The sequence below is a fragment of the Siniperca chuatsi genome, linkage group LG13 (assembly GCF_020085105.1).
Source record: "Siniperca chuatsi isolate FFG_IHB_CAS linkage group LG13, ASM2008510v1, whole genome shotgun sequence".
Lineage (NCBI taxonomy): Eukaryota > Metazoa > Chordata > Actinopteri > Centrarchiformes > Sinipercidae > Siniperca > Siniperca chuatsi.
Genome location: NC_058054.1, coordinates 28,009,025 through 28,029,854, shown reverse-complemented (window position 1 = coordinate 28,029,854; position 20,830 = coordinate 28,009,025). Strand labels below are relative to the sequence as shown.

The 20,830-nt window shown below is 40.0% G+C and overlaps 1 protein-coding gene across 2 annotated transcripts in view; it reads right to left on the bottom strand.

Moving 5' to 3' along the window:
• Positions 1–1,471: 1,471 nt before the first annotated feature.
• Positions 1,472–20,830, bottom strand: part of tox (thymocyte selection-associated high mobility group box) — a 59,705-nt gene continuing 40,346 nt past the window's right edge. For both annotated transcript variants that reach the window (XM_044219333.1, XM_044219334.1), the window contains exons 5-10: positions 13,562–13,807; positions 10,722–10,958; positions 9,542–9,622; positions 8,907–9,392; positions 3,816–3,976; positions 1,472–3,047 (exon numbers count right to left, since the gene is read on the bottom strand). In XM_044219333.1, the coding sequence (XP_044075268.1) occupies positions 3,011–3,047; positions 3,816–3,976; positions 8,907–9,392; positions 9,542–9,622; positions 10,722–10,958; positions 13,562–13,807 (1,248 nt within the window). In that variant the 3' untranslated portion in view covers positions 1,472–3,010. The remainder of the gene's footprint in view (positions 3,048–3,815; positions 3,977–8,906; positions 9,393–9,541; positions 9,623–10,721; positions 10,959–13,561; positions 13,808–20,830) is intronic.

Genomic DNA, 20,830 nt, shown 5'->3' with positions numbered 1-20,830 from the left:
TGAAATTAAAGTCTTATCGTATATATTTGTCCATAATAAAGCAGCATTAATCAATTTTTTGACCACTTGGAGGCAGAATTCCACAAGTTGAACATCGTTTGACATATTATCACCTGATTTTTTTTATAGATAATTTGTTAGCAATTGTTATCTATTTACACATCCAGCCGACGTGGAGCAACATTAGCATCGGAAGTTGTGTTTCTGTCACCTGATGAATGTACAGTAAGTCCAATGTTCACTCTCCTTTTAGCTCTGTTTTTGTCTCCACCAACTCTTGAGAAAAATATCTGGCGCTTTAGCTGCTAAATGCTCCGCTACGTTCACCAGTGGACAGTGGGTTTATCAGAGCTTCTTCACTGAAAACAGCTGGCTGCTGCGGCTGGGAATGACGACGATGAGAGCGGTGAGACTGAACCAAAACGGTAAAGTTGTGAACTGTAAAACTAAAACAACGAGCTGAAAGAAGCTAAAAGGCTCTCAAAAGCTGGAGGGAACTGCAGAGTCTCGCGATTGTACTCTGTGGGTCTGAGCAGGTGCTATCACATTACAAATTTGATCCATTGTTAATATAAAAAATATTGACTAGTGCAGCTTTTAATGTCTCTTCCCATTATTTTATATTTTCAGACACAACAGCACTTTTATATTTGTTTTGTTTTGTACAAATTGGAAGGACATAATTCAGTATGTCAAGCACGGCCCTTCGTTTGGTAACTTGGAAAATGGATAAAAATGTCTTTTACTGTGCAGCGGACAGTGTCTTTGAGGAATCTGGAAATACCTTTGTAGAAGCGGTAAGTGTTGTTTTCATCTGGGATTTATCTTTCAGTAAAACGAATGCTTAGCTCTGTGACTTGAATGTAATGCTAATACATGAGACACAAATTGAGGCTAGACCAAAATTTTACCAGCATTTTTTATGAGTCACAATCAAAACAAGAGTCCACTGCATGCTAAGTGTAATTCTGACCAAATGATGCCGCAGGAGAAAAAGTCAGAGGATCACCAAAGTTACTACAGTTCATCCTCTGCAGAACATTAATGTCGCTACCAAATTGCAATTGTCAAATATCACCAAAGTCTGTAGGATTCTTTCTTGAGAGTCCATAAATATTGGTACAAAACTTAATCACTCCAACAGTGTTTCAGTCTGGGCCAAAGTGGTGGACTAGCACACCACATGGCTCGTGTGGCTTTAAAAGTGTCGAGAACCTAATCAAATTTCTGTTTGAACCATTTTGACAAGATCCAGTTTGAGCCAACAGAGGTTAAAAATACATATTTTCTGAGACTTCAAAGACATTTGTTTTGCGATTACAGCTTAGCTGCTTTGCATAAATGCAAAGGACGTGATACAAACACAAAGTATACTGTGTCACAGGAGTGGTAAAGGTGTACATTATTATGTGCAGGTAATTAATGCAACTGTCACAAACTGTTCAGAAATAAACCACATAAAAGAGGCAGGTTTGGGAGTAATGACTGCACATCAATGCAGCACTGACTTTATTCTCAAACACATTATTAGAATCTAAAAATAAGAAAATCTTCATGGTTGTTGTTGCCCAGAGTCCTTTCATCTGCCAAAAAACACATTAATACAAAGAGATACAGAGCGAGCGAGACGTGTCTCTCATCATCATCATCATCATTAACACTAAAACAAAACTTGATTTGATTAAAAAAACAACATTAAAACACAGCCAACCCAGCAACAGTTATAGTTTCTTAAATAGCCTCTGTGCACAGAGAAACAGAGATGACAAAAGAGACCGTGCAGCCCAATCAACCACTCTGCCTTCTCATTAACACTTCACACACTCACACACGCACAGTTTGGATCCAAATCAATATTATCAACAGACATATGCCTGGAGGAGGAGCTGTCATCGTACAAAGGACTATTTTTGTTTCTTTTTTTTCAACAAAGAATTGTTTGACATTTCATTATTTCAAGGACTAAAATACATTGAATTTCTACCCTGCAGATCTGAACCTCACTGCCAGAGAACAATGAAAGTTCTTTAATCGTACACAATTATTCACAGTCAGCGCCTGGTTAAAAAGGCAACAAACAGCTTCAGGTGCTGTTCCACCTCTTTCTCTCGTTTGTTTTTAGCTGAATAAAGCTCTGTGAATTCAGCCATTATCACTCCGTTCAACACTGCTTCTGTTCAGATTCACGGTACGTTTTCTTTCTCTACAGACAGTGTGTGGGACTTCAGTCCATACTGCATCAGATCGAAGGCTTGATTTCATATAATTAAAGAACCAGCTGGGAAACACACGTGTAGTATTTGGTTATCAACCCTTCATTTGTGTGCCGTGTTCTCTTCACTTTGGCCGTAGAGGGATACAGCAACTACGAGGTCAAAGAAAAAAATAAATCAATTGGCTTTGAATCAACAGCTCAAACAATTATGTTACAGCAATTTACACTTGCTCTTCAGAGCATTTTGGACCAGACGGTAGACACCATCTTTACAAATGAGGAACTGGATATGAACTTTTTAGGGCAGACAGGAAATTAGACAGAATATCCCCTTCTGAAGAAGATGGAGTATATACATCTACAGTATCATCATGGTTCACAGCACAGGACCTTCCTACCTCTCCTCGCTGGTATACTCATTTCCAATTCAAATCATAGCATGTCTTCTGCCGTAAATGATCAGTAGAAAAAATACAGCCAATAACAGATGTCAGACCAGCCACGGGACATGCAGGAGCTGGAAGAAAGTATTTCTTCTTCCTGTTCTTAACGCTGTCCTGTTGTCCCGTAGAAGAGACACTGTAGTACAGAAATGTCCCATTATTCTACTGCTTGGGCTTTTGTTTGAAGTGCTGAACTCAAGTTTGGTTCAAGTGTAGGTAGTCTGTTGGTTGAGTCCTCAGTGGGTGAAGGTTGGACTAGGCTGGCCTGGGTTCATGTGGAGATGAGGCTAGAGGTTCCATGGTGTGGCAGTAGAAGGGCTTGGTTGAAGTTTGGTGTCACTTTGTCCTGAGATTAGCTCAGATAGAGATGTTTGTCTCTCTGAAGACCTCTGCAGGAGGAGAGGAGAAACAAGAAGTGAGGATAAAGACCAGTACAGTGGTATTTACAGTATGTGACATCAGTCCCAGCGCTTCAATATATGGGGCTTATATTAAGGTTTGATTTTTACATCAGGGTAATACCTCTTCCAATCGATGGATGCAGCTTGCAGAGTACTCAGAGAATCCTTTTACTACTTCTAACACATTTTGATCAAATTCCACACAAGCCAGGAGAGGGGGTCTGGGTGCCCTTGAAATCCACCCTCGGTGCTACTCTCTTTGTTTTTAGGCAACAGTCATTTTACCCTGTAAGACTTTATTGCTTTGTTAAAGGACAAAGGCATTCTTTTTGACAGATTCAAATGCTGACGAGCCAATTTAAACAAGACCCTAGCAACAGAAGCGCTGTCCAACGTGTAAATCATTTTTTTGTTTATTTGTTAGTTATTAGTAGTATCCTGGGCTTCAGAGGCTGTTCTACACTGACTTGGAAATTTGGTGTAGAAATTTCAAAATTTGCCTTTAAAGAGTAACTTAACAGCAGGCTGAAAAACAGTGTTTTGCTGCCCTCCCTGGTTGAAAGTTTCAAGCCTGTTCCACCCAGCACCACCGATGGATGCAGTTGGGTTTGTTCAAAAATGTGCTCTGAACCTGTAACCACACCCCTGTCCTGGAGGACACCTGAACATCACTGCAGCAAGGTGAGAGAGAGGGGGGCAGCAAAAACAAGATGTTCAAGGGGTGTTAACATGTAACAGTCGAACCCTAATACCTACCCGTTGCCATGGTAATCAGTACTCCAGTCCAGAGAGGGGTGGTGGTTTGGCGTGTGTCGACCCAGCTGGTGGTAGTCCACTGATGATGACATCACTGCTCCACCATTTAGCATTCCTCCTCCTATTGGCTGGTAGTCAGACTGGAGGGAGGAGGGGTAGCCCTGGAATTTAAAAAAAGCTAGAGTCTTAATAAGTCTAAAAAATTCCTCTTTATAATTCATCGTGTATGCAGAGTGTGTAAACAGCTGATCACACTGAGAAATGGAAAACAAATAATATTCTAGTTGCTGGTACACAGTTTACTGAGATACCAGATGAGCAATGCTATTGCAGTGGCAAGATGCATTTGTGTGTCCGTGCAATATAGGTCATGCTGGAAGCGAAGTGAAATTCATTTCATGGAAGTTGTTATGGAAGTGTTGTTTCATTCCAGTTTTTTCCAAAGTTGAGGTTGGAAAATTTTGGAGCAAACATCTGGTTTTGGTGATTTGCAGGTAAAGGAATCCTAGCTGTCTATTAGACCAGTGGCTTTCAAACTGTGAGGGTACATGAAAGTTGAAGGGGGTGTGCTGAGTGGGAGACGTAAGGCAAAGATGCTGTGTGAGGTGGGGGGACAGGTGCATGCTGGTGTTCTGAAAACAACTGGAAGTTAGTTATTGTAGTTTGGCCCGTTGATTCGGTTCGTTAACCTACACGGTCAGCTGTTGGAGCAGCCGCAGTGGCTGTGACACACAGCTCATGGAGGATATTAAGGTACTTTAAAACACTTAAAATAATTTCCAGTGTGACTCACACTTTCTGAGGATACCATTATCTCTGATGTCCATAGCAAATAAACGTTCATAAATCTGCTTAGACGCGCCTAATAATGTCAGAACTTGCCTGAGAATCATCATGTTTTTAATGTTTTTTTTTTCAGTATCAAAGTAATCCAATGATGGTTGTCTGTACATCTATGGGTACACTGCAAACAGGAGCTGCTAATAGCTAATTCAGCATACTTTTAATTTGCCATGTAATCTAAACAGTGTTAGACTTTGAAAACTGTTTAAGTTTAGAACCTTTATTTCGATGGAATTTTGTTGACTATATTTCAGCAGGTATTTCTGCCTCCGGAGCTGCAGAGTCTGGATCTATGATTGCGGGCCACCTGCTGCCCCCTGCTCGACGACCGCTGCTACAATTATTATTAGTCTTATTACTATTATTATCATTATTATTCCTATCACTATCATTCCTATTATTATTATTATTTTATTAATATTACCACTACCATTACATTATTTTTATTTTAAAAAACAAATCTATGTTGAATTTGCATTGTGCCCCCCCCTCACCCCAAACAGACTCAGGATGGCCGCCCACCCTGAGTCTGGTTCTGCTCGAGGTTTCTGCCTCTTAAAGGAAGTTTTTCCTTGCCACTGTCGCCAAATGCTTGCTCATGGTGGGATTTGTTGGGTCTCTGTAATTAATATTATAAAGAGTACGGTCTAGACCTGCTCTATTGGAAAAGTTGCACTTATGAATTGACGCTATATAAATATATTTTAATTGAAATAATATTTTCACATGCAACAGGTCATATTTCTTGGCAAAGGTGGTTAAAAAGTGAAATCCTTTACATCCATCACAGTGTTATTGCGCAGGTATGAATGTGAGATGCCATCGCAGTAATGATGGCTTGTTTACATCCACTTCAACCTGAATTAGTCCATAGACAGCTGATGGGTTTAGCAAACCAACCTTTAGCACGTCTTTGGTAAAACAGTTTCTGATTAACAGGGATATGAATGAATGCAACTGAAGTGAAAAGGAGACAGATATCAGTCACAGGTTTATCAGCAGTAATTACAGTTTTGAGTGTCTTGCTGATTTTATCATCTGCCAGGGAGAGAGGGAGGAGGAGAGCTGTGGACGAGTGAAGAGGAGATGAAAAGGTAAGAGGAGAGGAGGAAGCAGGGAAAGAGGGGGATGAGGAGAAGGAAAAGGAGGTGAGCATGCCTCTAACCAAAAGATACTTGAGGGAGGAGAGAGAGATTGAAAGAGGGAAAAATAAGCGAGTGCAGTGACAAAGTGCAGGAGTGTGTGTTTGTGTGTGAGTGAGAGAGAGAGAGGATGAAAGGGAAGTTAATCCGAGTGTTGAGAGTGAAAGAGGAGAAAGAGGAGGACAGCAGGTGGTTGGGTTCTCCCCCTCTCCTCCCCCTCTCCTCCTCTACCTCACCTATTCATCCATTGTTGAGCAAATTCTTCTCCTTCACTCCTTCACAAAGACCCCATCTGCCTCTTTTGTCTCTCTCTCTCTCCCCTCTCTCTCTTTCTCCCTTCCCCCATCATTTCTCACTCTTCACTCAAAGAAAAAAAAGTTTCGAGCTCTGTCACTGTGTCCTCTCCTTTTCCCCTTCATTTTGTCTTTTTTGGTTTGCTCTTTCTCTTTTTTTTTTTGCTTAAAATAAGCAAAATGGAGGCGAGAGAAAGGGGGATTATGGAAGTGTGGGATTTAAAAGTGCACTATAAACAGGGGTGTAAAATGGGAAGTGAGACTCCGTGGCAGCCCCGCATTTTTAACTGCTTGGACGAGACACTCGCACTATCATGTCTTGCATTGTCTTAACTCAAATTCACATCACAGCCACTTGTCTTCTTCCTCCTCATGTCTTGATAGAGTGACTATCAACTGACCAGCTGACAGTGAGAAACCTGGCAGAGGGGCTGATTGATAGACTGACTGACTGACTGACTGACTGACAGTATTACATGAGATAGGTAGACAGGGACAGACGTAGTCAAGTCGGACCGAAATTCAACCAAAAGTCTGTATGTTATCACACAGGCAGACATCGACAAACAGAGGTCATCTAATCCAGCAGCAAAGTTCAGTACGACTGGATAATAATTAGGATTAATGCAACTAGGATAGGCTGGATTTATTATCAGTTTTCAATTCAATACAGTTCTGGTCTGTTCAGTACTGCCATCCACGAGGAAACGCTTCCATTCCAGCACCCACCTCATTTCCCCTGTTTGTGTGTGTGTGTTTTGTCTCATCTGCTGATATATTCATCTGTCTCCATCCACCTCCGTGCAGACTTTAAATCAGCAAGATGCTGTTAGCTCGAGGAAATGGGGAGACTGACTGTGTGTGTGTGTGTGTGTGTGTGTGTCTTAGAAATGGTTTGATGACCCATAGAGGAAAGTACAAATTGAAGACTACTGAGGAAACAATAGCTGTGATCCAATTCCAAACTAAAGTGTTCCCATTGGAGGAGTAACAAAATTATTACGTACAAAAAGATGGTTGATTTTTGAGTGAGCTGTTGATGTACACTATTTTCCAACAATACAATGCAGAAAGGAAATGGAGGAGCCACAGCAAAAAATGAAAATAGTAAATAGTGAATGGTGGTGAGACAGCTACAGAAAGCTACAAAACAAAAAATGAAGTCGCTAGTAAAACATTTTAAATTGGCATCCGACGGCACATTGCATCATTTTCTCTCAGTATGAAGAGGTGAAGCATGTGGAAGGTAAAGATCAGCATATAGTATACTGTATACAGTTAGTATGTATGATTGGGGCACAGCTGATGTTGTTCCCCACCTGTGATGCATTCAATAAATATTCAATAGCATCAAAGACTGGGACAATATTAATATTTTTGCTGCATTGATATATACACAATATGTATGAAAATGTATGAAATATCACATGTACAATAGTCCAATTGATGTGTGTACCACTGTTATAACACTGCATCAATCAAAATTTTTTAAATGTGTAAAACAAAACCCTTATAACTCATTTTATCACTCTTTAATTATAATTTGCTTGGAATCATTAATTTGGACAAAATAATTATGTAAAATGTTTCCATGATGTGATTGCATCATCACAATTTATTTGTACTGAAAGTCAATGAATTTTAATAGTGAATTAATAGTGAATTAACCAAGCCCTACAGAGAAACATAACTGTCATGTTAACACAAACACATTTTCTAAGGTTATTTGCATCTCCTTCTTTTGGCATGTAGTCACTGAGAGTCAATCTCAGTCTCAAAGTGTTCAATCAGTTTCACATGGAGTGTTGTAATAGTCACCAAAAGGTTTTTTATGACCCTGTTCCCCTTTATTTCATTACCCTGTGAGGTCAGAAGCGATCTGTGTTTCAAACCATTAGTTTGCCTGACTAAATATAAGCTTTTTTATTGATTTTCTTCTTGTTCTGCCTGAAAAACATTTTTTTGTGCTCTTTTTTAACTTAAAATGTCAGGAGAAAAACTCAAAATGGTGGAAAATCCAATATGGCATAATTTGATGATCTCAAAAGGTTGCAGAGCATGGATGGCTGGACATATGCAATAACTTTCATGTACTGCAGCTACTGTGGTAGATATGACTAGTGGCAAGTTTGATCCAAATCTCAGCAGTAGTATTTAAACGATAAGGTTGGTGAATATTCTACATGTATTGAAGATATATTCATATTGTCAACAAATCCCATGAAAAGACCAAAACCAACAATGAACTATGTGTGTGTATCACAGCCTGATGTATCTTCTTCCTCTGTGCCATAGAGCTCCATTGTTGTCCAAAAACTATTAAAACACATCCCTGAGCCAGACTGTTGCACTGGCTGACATGTTCCTTCATTACCATGAACACACACACACACACGCACACACACACATACACACTGTAGTTTGTTTTGACTCAATCCCACACACACTGTCCTGCTGCCCCAAATACTCACTAGAGCACCACATGTGGATTAATCCGCCGCTGGAAATAGTCCCCAACAAACACTTTTTCATCCTGTTTGAGTACCGTTTAATAAAAACTACAGTGAGCAGCTGTTAAACTATATATTTGGGCTTGGGGCTGAGTGCTATGGACAGGGTAGGGAAGTCACAAGGTACTTAGAAACGGACTACCACATTATTGTTTTGGGGGGGTTTTCACGGTATTTATCCTTTATGATTTCATGTCCGACTTACTGAATAATATCACTGAACAAATAAGTAAACTAACAGATGGAGACCAATGTATCAACCAAATGTTAAGTTATAAGATGTACACTCAGTGTGTGACTGACCTGTGTGAAGGAAGGTGAGTGCGTCATTCCCAGTGAGTGTCCACTGAGCTGCTGGTGCTGATGGTGTGGACTGTGCAGCCCTCCCAGGTGTGCCTGGCTGTGGAGGGGAGGGCTGACCTGGAGAGGAGGGGTGGATGCTGCCGCCATGCTGCCAAGGGACAGCGCTCCCTGGTGGGGGACACTGGGCCGCGGCACAGTCCCTCTGGAGGACAGAGCCTGGAGCTGGGGGTGGATCTGGTTGTGAGGAGGGCGCAGGTGGGGGCCGAGGCCGGGGCTTGAGGCGTGGGAAGGGTGCGACGGGTGAGGGTATGGCATGTACATGCCAGGGTGCTGAGGGGGAGGGTGAGGGTGGGCGAGTGAGCTGGAGGAAGGGTGCTGGCCTGGGTGGCCAGGGTAGACTGAAGGTTTGGGTGTAAACATTGAGGTAGAAGAAGAAGCCGTGGAGGAAGAGTGGGGCGGCTTCATGTCAGATGGATCATTGTAACTCTGGAGAACAAGAAAAAGTATAACAGACAATCAGTTTGCAGGTTTCAGATTGACTCATTTTCTCCTGTAAAGCATCAGCTAAATGTCAATAACTTGAATTATCACTGTGTGTGTGTGTGTGTGTGTGTGTGTGTGTGTGTGTGTAGCACCTGTGAGACCAGACTGGCTCTGTAGGCAGCCAGTTGTTTCAGATACTCCTTCTTAGCCGTCTCTGTCCTCTTCTTGTATACCTGAAACACAAACATTTTACTTCACTACTGAACTATCAACCTTTACAGTTCACAGCATTTGAAAAAATGTCTACAAATCAACTGAATTAGCAGTACCTCATTAGAAACAGTTTACTATATTAATGTGAAAAATCTTCAGTGAACTGTAGCTGTCAATAATCAACAACGTGCTGTGAGACATTCAGAATTTTGGCTGCATTGACTCATCATAACAATGTAACATGTACTCAGGTATAATCATCATGGGGCTCACAGTATTTCCCTCAGCTGTCACAGTTATCTAATAACACATAACCACAATAATGAATTCCCAAGACAGCTACTACAACTCTTCTCTGAATCTGAACTTTGTTAAATTCAGTTGACATGCCAATTTTGCGAGCTCAGTAATGACTGGTAGTCTCAGTGGTATTGTTAGAGCTGATGTTTCCCTGCAAAACTGTTGATTCCTGTCACAAAGACAATGTAGCTACTCGCCCGTCCATCTCACTCTTCCTTTATGGTTTTAGTGACGGGGCTAAACATGTTATTTCTTCCAGCTGGGGTTTCTTTTCTTGCATCATCTGCCAAAATTCTGAAACAAGACTACGAGTCTACAGCCATTCACAGCTTCTCTGTGAGGCTGTACTAAGGCACAGGGAGCTTTTAGCTAAATGCTAACATCAGCATGCTCTGAATGACAATGCTAACATGCTGATGTTTAGCATTTAGCTCAAAGCTCCTTAGTTTAGCGTGTTAGCATGTTAACATTTGCTACTTAGCACTAAACACAAATGGGAATATATAACAGTTTTAGGTATTTTGTCATAAACTACCACATTTTCCAAGTAGTGGACAAATTGACAATTTGACCTGATGATGGTGCTAGATGAATATTCAAGGAATCCCCAAAGTTATTGCAATTCTTACTCTGGGGAACATGAATATATGAACCAAATTTCATTGCAATCCATCCAACAGTTGTTGAGATATTTCACTTTGTACCAAAATGTAAACCTGATGGTGGTGCTAAAAGAAAATTCAAGGGATCATTAGGCATTACAGTGATGGGCTTGCAGAAAAGCACATAGGCATGCTAAATTAAAGAGGGAGGATCTACCTGTTTCTGTTCCTCTCCCAGGCCATCCCACATGGAGGCCACGATCTTTGACACCTCCCCGAAGGTAGCGTTGGGGTTCTGGGCCTTGATGTTGGCTTGGGTGTCCCTGAAGAACAAGGCATAGGCAGACACTGGCTTCACTGGCTCATTGGGGTCCTTTCGCTTCTTCTTCTTTGGTGTTTTGAGTTTCTTGGAGATGTCCACTGATGCTGGCCTCTTCTCTCCTCCACTGCCCAGCTAAGAGGAGGAGAAGGAGGTTGAGTAGGACACAGGTAGGTATGAAGAAAGGAGTGTGGACGGACAAATATATGGATGGACAGAGGGATGGATGGAGTTTAGCTCTGTGGCAAAAATGTATATAAAACTAAAAGTAGTATAGTAGAAAAGGTTTCAGTCGTAGTCATCTGGACACTGTTTTCAGAATCAAGACGTTTCGGCTCCCATCTGGAAGTCATTCTCAATTGTGAAAATGGTCTGAGAACTCAGAAATTTAAGCTACTCTGGGTTTGGTTAGGCCCTGCCCTCAGGGAGGAGTCTTCCTGAGTGTTTACCCTGCCTAGTTTCACCTATTAGCATATGACTGGCTTGACCATGGTGTTAATACACTGTGGTAAACGGTTGGCAAGTTGAATCTCAGACCACCATTTCTGTTTAAAGAGGGGTTTTCTTTTTTCACAAAAATGGTTCTTTGACTCCTCTTTCAAACCAACTCTTCTCTCTACTTAGAATCTTCACCTCACTGTCTTCAAATGTGTGGTTTGTAGCTTTTAGATGCAAATGCACGGCGCTCTGCAATCCGGAGTTAGCGTGTCGTCTGTGCTGATAAAGTCTTTTGTGAAGTGGCTGTTTAGTCTCGCCTATGTACCGTTCGTGACACGCTAACTCCGCATAGTATGAAAATAACATGCTTGGCAGTATGAGTGCTGTGTAGTAAATTGACTATATCATTAAAAGGCTATAATTCTTTTAGGAGTAATTTTCCCTTCTATCATCATTAACCTGGCATTTTAAAAATTGACTCTCACATGACTGACGTGTGATCTCCACCGTCCTTGTTGGATGTCAAGCTATGAATCAACCACAGAGATCAAATATGGGGAAACTCCCCACCAGTCAACAGAACTGATCAAGCCTCTCAGATGAGTGGTTAAAAATCGCCAAGGCTACACACAAACAGCGTCTACACCAGCCACATAGCAAAAACAATCGAATTAACCATGTCATTTGGCACTAATTACTGATAAAATAGAGCAATGTTCAGCTGGTACACTTAATTACCAATTAATTAATTCCAATTAAATGCTAAACCACTCTTTTAGTCAGTACACAGCCGTTCAGCTGGCCAAGCAGAAATGTAAAATTTGTCTAAAGACAAGCATATGATTCAATAAATAGGAAGAATAAAGTTTCCAATGATAATAATGAATGATGAAATTAAAAACTGCTTTTAAACTTACTACAACTAGATATCCATGTCCTGGATCACTGAGACATGCACATTCTCCTGATTCTCACCTTTATTTTCAGATATATAGGGATAATGTGTCTGTAATGTACTCATGTTTTATATCAATGTAATACGTGCTGAACTATAGCTCAGCTATAGACTAAAGACTGAGACGCTCCAGTTGCCCACCAATAGCAACATGGAGCTTCATTGTGGACTCCTAGACCTCATTGGATTGGATTGCTGATGTCAGTGACAACGGGAGCTTTGAATATATATATATATTTTAAAAATCTAAAGAAACAAAAAATGAGAAGAGGAGAAATATAGCAGCTGACTGATGGATGTTTCTGCAACCAAAAGCGTGTTTTTTGACATTCCATATTCACTTAAATAACACTCAAAACCTCAGCTAATCTTCATCAGGACTGTATGGATGTGGTTTGATCAGATTTGTAGATATCAGACCGTAGCCTGGGAACATGAGCAACAAACCCACAACTGTCACCAGATTGTGACTGAAATGTTGCTAAATTCTGATTGGTGCATGGAAGTATGTGACATCATCTTTTACCAACTAAGCACCTCCCACTTTAAACCAGTGAGAGGAACACAGACAAATACAGAAATCTCTCATGTTCAATAACCAAAACTGTTCTAACTTTGGCAGAAAATTGTGTTCGTGTAGGATCCCATTACTCATTGGGAGAAGCCAATGAAAAATTTAAAAATATGGTTTCTGGGCCTTTAAATGAACCCCATCTTTATCTCTTTAATCTGAATTAGAAACTCGACTACGAATAAATCTGCCTTGTCAAATATAGAATTTGCTTTTGATTACTAAAGGCTAGTGGCTAGTATAACTGAACTATATAAGTGAGTACAGCTAATACTGCACTTCACAAAAGCAGCCATAGTTTAGATGTGTAGGAGTGTATTGTGAAGGTATAAGCAATGTCTATTTGTTTCCTATTCCCCATCCTTCATGAAGCAAGCATTACCCGTAGACTTGCTTATAATGTTGCCCATCTACAACTCATACTTCTATACATAACCAATGAGTTGGTAAATATTCAGCAGTACAGTAATGGTTTCATTTCCCCAGAATATGAACAGTCAGTCTGGTGCAGAGTGCTTGTTTCAGTGTGAGACACCTAACAGTGAGGGAGCTGATTTCCATCTAGTTGATATGCAGGGAGAATGGGTCTATTATGACACATAACATTAACATAACAACTCTCCACTGTCTACACATACACACCAGTCATACAGACACACACAAAAATACACAGCAGAACACAAATGGCTGCTACAGCCCAGCGAGATATGACTCAGTGACTCACAGAAACAGGAGAGGAGTTTGTGTGTGTGTGTGTGTGTGTGTGTGTTTTACCCTGAGTCCGTCATCATTCTCGTCCTCATGTGCTGAACTGGAGGGAGATGGTGTGGCGGATTTACTTCCAGGAGGTGAGGGAGAATTATGGGTAACAGAGTTCCCACTCAGCCCCAGCTGGGATTGGTTGATGGTGGACAACTGACTTTGCTGGCTCATGCCTGATTGGCTCCTGGGTCCAAGCGCTGCTTCGATTGGCTGTTGGCTGCTGGTGAACCGAGAATCAGAGTTCACCATCTGCTGCATCTGTGCAAAGACAAGTGACAATGACTGTTATTAAATGAAGGCAAATATCAGGTTTTATTTGGAGTTTGATGACTTGATGTCTGCAAATACATCAGTATAACAATTCCCTCATTATAAATTATGCCACTTGTCCATCAGCTTTCCATTATTCCACCTGGGGTTTCATAACCTTCAGAAAAAGCTATTCATTCTTGTAGAATATGATAAAACAACTTGCAATTTTTTTTCCTAATGTTTGTAATCTATTTAACCTATTCAATATAGGATGAGATGCAAAGTTATTGAAGAAACTGGACGTAAGGCACCTTTTTGTCTTGTGGCAGGAGACGTATAGCTAGTCCTACCCCTCGGTTGATAAGGTTCTACGCTGAACACAAGTCATTCATCTTGATGAGTCGTGTCACGTTCAAACAGCATCTAGCTGAGGCTGAGGTAACCGACACCCGTGAAACCACCAAAGCAGAGCCAAGATTCTCTACTGATTTTGACAGCCGTGTGTACATTTTTAGCTTCACTGTTCTTTTTTTTGTGCTTTCTGTTATTGTTGTTATTGGCATGACTTCTGCTTGTTTGATAGCCATAACCAAGCACTTTAAAGTCCTGCACCTGTAAGATCTTAGCTGGGCTACGAAGTATAATTTTCAGTAAATTTAAATCGCATTTAAAGCCCCTGTGCATACAATATTTACCTAAATCTTTCTCAAAGTGATTCTGACAAAATTGTACAGTGGCTGTAAACCAGTGAGAACATCACAGTGTAAGGTGTTTCCGACAGGCTGCTCTCTATGAGCGTTGTTTTAATGATGGCGACTATGATGATACTGGTGACTTAAAAATATCATAGTGGGAGGAGAGGTGCAGTAACATTGGTGTCAAGGATGAAAAGGTTTCCTCAGACCAGGTCAATTCTGTATGCTGTTTGAATTCTTAATGCAGTAAACACTTTTATGTACAGACACATGAATAAAACAAGTTAGGCAATAATGCCAATTAGGAGTCTTTAAAAAGTAATACCAACTGCTGCTCATTCATTTGTGTATTTTGAAAATGATCTGCTGTATTATATTTCTGCACCTGGACTAAATGCACTAAATGACATACTGTATATCACATATGTCATTTAGTGTCATTGTAGCTAGTTCACTAAAATGTTCCAAAGTGTTTTACAGCTTGTTCCACTGCCCCCGAATTAAAACCCCCCCCAAAACAATCAATGTTGCTTTAAGTGTCACTGAGCCAGCTCGTACTTTGCCCTCAAATCAGGTTCGTTTCTTAGATTCCATAATGGACAGAACAGAATCTGAGCTGCTCATGTAACAGACCTTGCTGGGCTCTGAAACAGAGTCTGCCTTTGCTTGACAGGGTTTGTACAGTGTGCAGCAGTCCAGGATTTACTAATAATGAAATCTGATGGTAACCGTGGCAACAGGCAATAAAGGTCAGAGAGAAGACGGGATCAGAAGTCATTTTAAACATCGATTCCCACTCATGTGTAAATAGATCAATAGAGATTCTAAACTCCATTTGCTACACTCCGGAGAAGTTGCTGCAGAACTTCATCTGGAGGAGACGTTACGGTGTCCACAGGTGCAGACCCAAGAGATTCAAGCACTGCTTTATTCGCTCGTGCATCCGCTTCCTCAAGAATTTGTCAGAAAGCTGATGTACTGCAGAATATAAAGTGACCAGACAACCCCGTCTGCAGTTTTACTGTCACACCTGTGTCATGAATGCACAATGTTTCATTGTGCATTGTTGTCTTTCAAAACAAATGTCTCCCAAGAGACAATGAATAAATCTCATATAAAACGGAAGCAAATGTCAACATGCCTGAATCAATCCATACAATCAAATAAAGTGAAGGGCATCTTATTTATATATATATATATATATATATATATATATATATATATATATATATATATATATATATATACACACACATTTACTATTTTCTCCCTCATTGAGAAATTCTGGATGTTTGAATGCCCCGCCCACCACCGCTGCGTGTTAATATCTGTAACTGTAGCTTCTGTTTCAATTTTAAAGCAGTTTTGGACAAATGGGAGAATGTTATAGTATCAAAGTTTGGTGTGTGATCCTTCCTTTTCACGAGCCGCTTCTGTCGCCCCCTGTGTAGCGTAGCTCAGTCTTAACTGGCATTGCCAAAATGTGAGCAGTCTCGTAGTGAGTCATCAGTGATATTCTGTCCATTTCGTAGGAAAACAAAAGTTATCATTGCTGACACCCTCAGCATGGGAACTTTGCACCTATCGTCACAAATATGAAGATGGGACTCGTTGATGATGTGTATTTAGAGTTTCCTCTTAGTAAGCATAGAATAATAGCGGATGCGGTCTGGTACGCTGCGCCCCTCTTGGGAACACATTACTTGAACTCAATTACCGGCAGCAGCCTCCGAATACTGCTGTGGTATTTAGATGGAACACCTAGTGACATTTCTCTAACATGGGAAATGGCTTTCAGATTGACGTATGTGTTGGTAGAAACGCTGAAAAATAATAGCTGTGGTTTGGCACTGGTTGGGTTGAGACTTCAATAAATGTCATATTAGTAAACAGTCAAAATATTCTCCTGTCATAATCTTCCAGAAAAATTTGACTCTTTGTCAAAGTTATTTGACCGCTCGCCTCACGTACATAAAACTGTTTAAATAGGAATTGTCTGAAGACCTGAGGACCAAGCTGCGCTATTGACGATGCACTGTTAAATAAAAAAAAATACATGGATTTAAATGAACAAATCAAAACCTTTTCCCCTTTTACTGAAAAACATTTAGTTTTTTTAAATCTTTATATAGCGCCAATTCATAACAGAAGTTATCTCATTGCACTTTTCGAGCAGGTCTAGACCGGACTCTTTATAATATTAATTACAGAGACCCAATTCATAACAGAGGGGGAACCCCTGATGAAAGCAGGGCGAGTAATGACTGACTCATGGGGGAAAAGCTTTGGCTGTACACAGAACGCTCACATCTTCACAAAATCAACATTTGCATATTTTTTGCATTTAATGTAACTTAATGAGTCTTTCACCTAAATGTCAGCAAAAAACAAGAAAGCTAAGGACTATTGATCACATGTGATTGTCACATTTAATTAATAGTCCAAGTGATTCAACACAGCAAATACTTCATACTAAATTAGGAATTTGTAAAGCTGATGATAGCTTGGCAAGTACTAGCTGAACAGCCGAATTATTAAATTTGTGAAACAATAAGATGATCCAATATATCTATGTACAGTATTATTACCTCTGCCAAGCAGATGATGTTTTTCAGTCTGTTTGTCTGTCTGTCAGCAGGATTATGGAAAAGCTACTGGCCCGATTTTCATGAAACTTGGTGGACGGGTGTAGCGTAGGCCAAGGAAAAACCCATTCAATTTTAGAGCGGATCCGAATCACAAAGCAGATATGCAAATTATTTTTCACTTTCGTTAACATTGCGAGATCGATTGTAACACCGGTGTCTATGGCAAAATGAACTGAATTCGTTGCGCATGCGCGAACCCGTTGTAATTAAAATGAATGGTGTGCCGCGAATAAACATAAAACAAAACATAACAGCTACCTCTAACATCACTGTAGAAACAAATGGTCTGATTTTTCCTGATTAATCCGGAATTCCAGATTTTGCGACCTGCACAAAGTGCATAATAAATGCACAGCTGAGATGAGGCTTCAGCTAGGCACAACCATATTTTGACATACTGTAATTGTAATAGTTTTGGAAATATATCCAGACATATAGTGGTTACACTTGCAGATTTACATATCATAGAAGGCTGGACTATTGGCCTTGGCGGAGGTCTGCGCTCTCTGAGTGCCCTTCTAGCTTTTTCCTGTGATCAATATGAACTTTGAATGCAAGTTTAAATTTTTTTTTTCTCCTCGTGCATTTCAAAGGTTTTGTTTTTATTGCGAAAACAATCTCACCACAAGGTCCATTTAGTCACTGTTCAGGAGCTTTTGATCATATCACATGCTTGGATGTTTAAATTTTCATTTTTCTTTTCATGTCTTTGTTTCCATAAAAATGATGCTGATCATGAATATGATGCCAGTGTGGGTACTTGTGGTTACTATCCCTCAGACTCAAGAAACAAACTATGTCTAAAAATGGCTTCAAATATTTTTCAGATGGCCTTTATGTATATTTTCTAAAACTGTATAACAGTTTTACTGTATACAGTCAATGTGGGAACCTTTTCAAAAGAGATTTAGAAGTATTCAAACCTGCAAACTTTGTCACAGAAGGAGAAACCTGAATAAAAGAGTGGAGAAACATATCAGATGCAGATGCTTCCGTGCACCAGGGCTCACCGAACGGTTTGGTGTGTATGAACATGATGTGAATAGGATGCTCCGGCCTTTACAGTCACCAGATCTCAACCCAGTTTCACACCTATGGAAGATTTTGGACCAACGTGTAAGACAACGCTCTCCACCACCATCTCCATAACATCAAATTACATAATTTAAACTTTCGTCTTCAAATCCACTTAGTGATGTCTGTGACCGTCTCTGATGCTATATGTCCTTTAGTTATGTCTGGCTATGTTTTTCTTTCTATCTGCTGTTCTCGGGTCTCTCTTGATCCCAATGATGATCTGATTAAATAAAGGTTGTGTATATAAATGAGGAAATATCTGGTGGAGGAATGGTGTTCATCCCTCCAACAGAGTTCCACAGACTTGGCGAGGAGCACTGAAGCTGTTCTGGAGGCTCGTGGTGGCCTGACTCCATACAAAGACACTTCATGTGGGTTTTTCATTTGTCACCCATCTGTATATTGATATTCAAAAGTCTTATTATTAGAACTAGGGCTGCAACTAATGATTATTTTCATCATTGATTAATCTGCTGATTATTATTTCGATTAATCGTTTAGTATATAAAACATCAAAAAACACTGAAAAATTCCCATCACAATCTCCTGTAGCACAAAGAGACATCATCTAATGTCTTGTTTTGTCTGAGCAAGAGTCCAAACACTAAAATATTCAATTTACTATGATGTCAGACCAAGAAAAGCTACAAATTCTCAAATATGAGAACCTGGAGGCATCAAATATTTGGCATTATTGCTCAAACATTTGTTTTTAATGATTAATCGATTATCAAAATACTTGTTGACTAATTTTCATCTGATCGACTAATAGTTGCAGCTTTAATTAGGACAACGACTTAAACTTGAGTTGTTTTCGTGGATATTTGATTTTAAAATCAAACCGTGTGTCCAGAACTGTAATGTAATGGTGATATGGATAAAAGTCTTTATGCTAATCATTTTAGACATTAACCTTCAATCAAACAGCAGCCAAAAATCTAAACAGAGCAGTGAAGATCTCAGTATTAACTGCAACTGAGTAGTCTTGTCTCCTCTAGGAATAATACACACACACTTTAACTTGAATCTTTCTAGCCCCCCACCCACCCCAATTAGGCTGAGCCAGGCATGGTTGCTAGGCAACCATCATTCATTGAGTGGCAGTAAATGAATGTTAGTACGAGAATATAAAAGCGAGGTAAAGAGAAGGAGAGAGAGAAAAGGTAGGACTGAGACAGACAGAGAGAAAAAGCTTTCAGGCCACTAAAATAATTATCTCCATGGTTACACAGTTAACAGACTAACTAAGTGAATTTAATTAAAAGTTATTAAAAATGTTATGTTATGTTTTATAGTCATTCTAATTCAACTACACAGTCAAGGCTGAGAGCTCATCATGAGGTTTCAAACTGACACTTACATACTGCTAATATTATAGCAGGTACATTTAATATGGAGAACAGACAAAGATCAAGAGTGGGAGGTGAGAAAGTTTCATTCTTAATAAAGTGAGAGAAATCTTTATTACAGATACTGACACATATATACCTCTGCCACCCCGATGAATACTCTATGACAGTTTCTATGACAGTTGGAGTAACTACAAGTCTGAAGTGAAGCTTTCATTTCTTTACTGTATGAAACAGTCAGCCACATCTGCGTGTCCCAGCTAAAAGCCAGACTTTCACTTTACTGTGAAATTAAGACTTAAAATATGTGGAAATGTTACATCGACCAACTGCCATGATTCAAATAACACTGCCCCGGGTAATGTCCTATTTCACACAGTTAATTTGAATAAAATATGAAAGAATATAGTTACTATATCTGCTGGCTGTCAGTTCAAATCTTAAGACTCACTGAGATCCTCAGTTTTTCTTCCACTAAGTAAATCCAATCCAAGGTGACTGTTCAAAGTGTTTCCTCGCGTTGGGGAGCCTCCATAGAAATGTCTAAAATCACTCCTACAACATCACGCACTCCTCTGCTGTCCATCCGTATGCACAGAATATCGCCAAATATTGCTTAACACACTGCCTCTGGCAGCATCTAAGAACTACGAGGAGGCCGACAGCACAGAAGTGGATTATTGACAACCATACCCAACTGGTAAATCCACAAGAAGATCTCCCTTCGGAATGATACTTAGCACTCTCCTGTTCTCCTGTGCCCTCGATTACTAATTACTAACGCCACTGAAACTGTATTTCTTGTATGGTGTAATTGTATCTTGTTTCACTCTATTTCAATTCATTTGATTCTTCATTGTATTTTTATGTTAATGTTGTTCTAATGAATTCCTTTACCTTACAGTTCTTTGAATTGCCTCCGTATTTGAAAGGTGATATACAAATTAACTTCCATTGACTCACTGTTACTGTTCAGCAAAACATTAAAGGGGCAATATGTAAAAATTGAGACTACTCTCCACCTGTCAAATTCATACTCCAGTTCAATAGGGGGCGAGGACAGGAGAGGCGCCAAGCCGGCAGGAGCGAGATGGAGGTCGGGCATCAGAGAGGCAGCCACAGCCTGTAGAGCCGGATTATTTTTCACATCTAACTCGGTGGATTAAGGATTTATTTAGTCCAAACCAGAGTTGGTGATTGTTGGAACAGTTTAAAGACTAACCAAGACGGGTTTGGTGAGTTTTATTTTGTTTCGGCGTT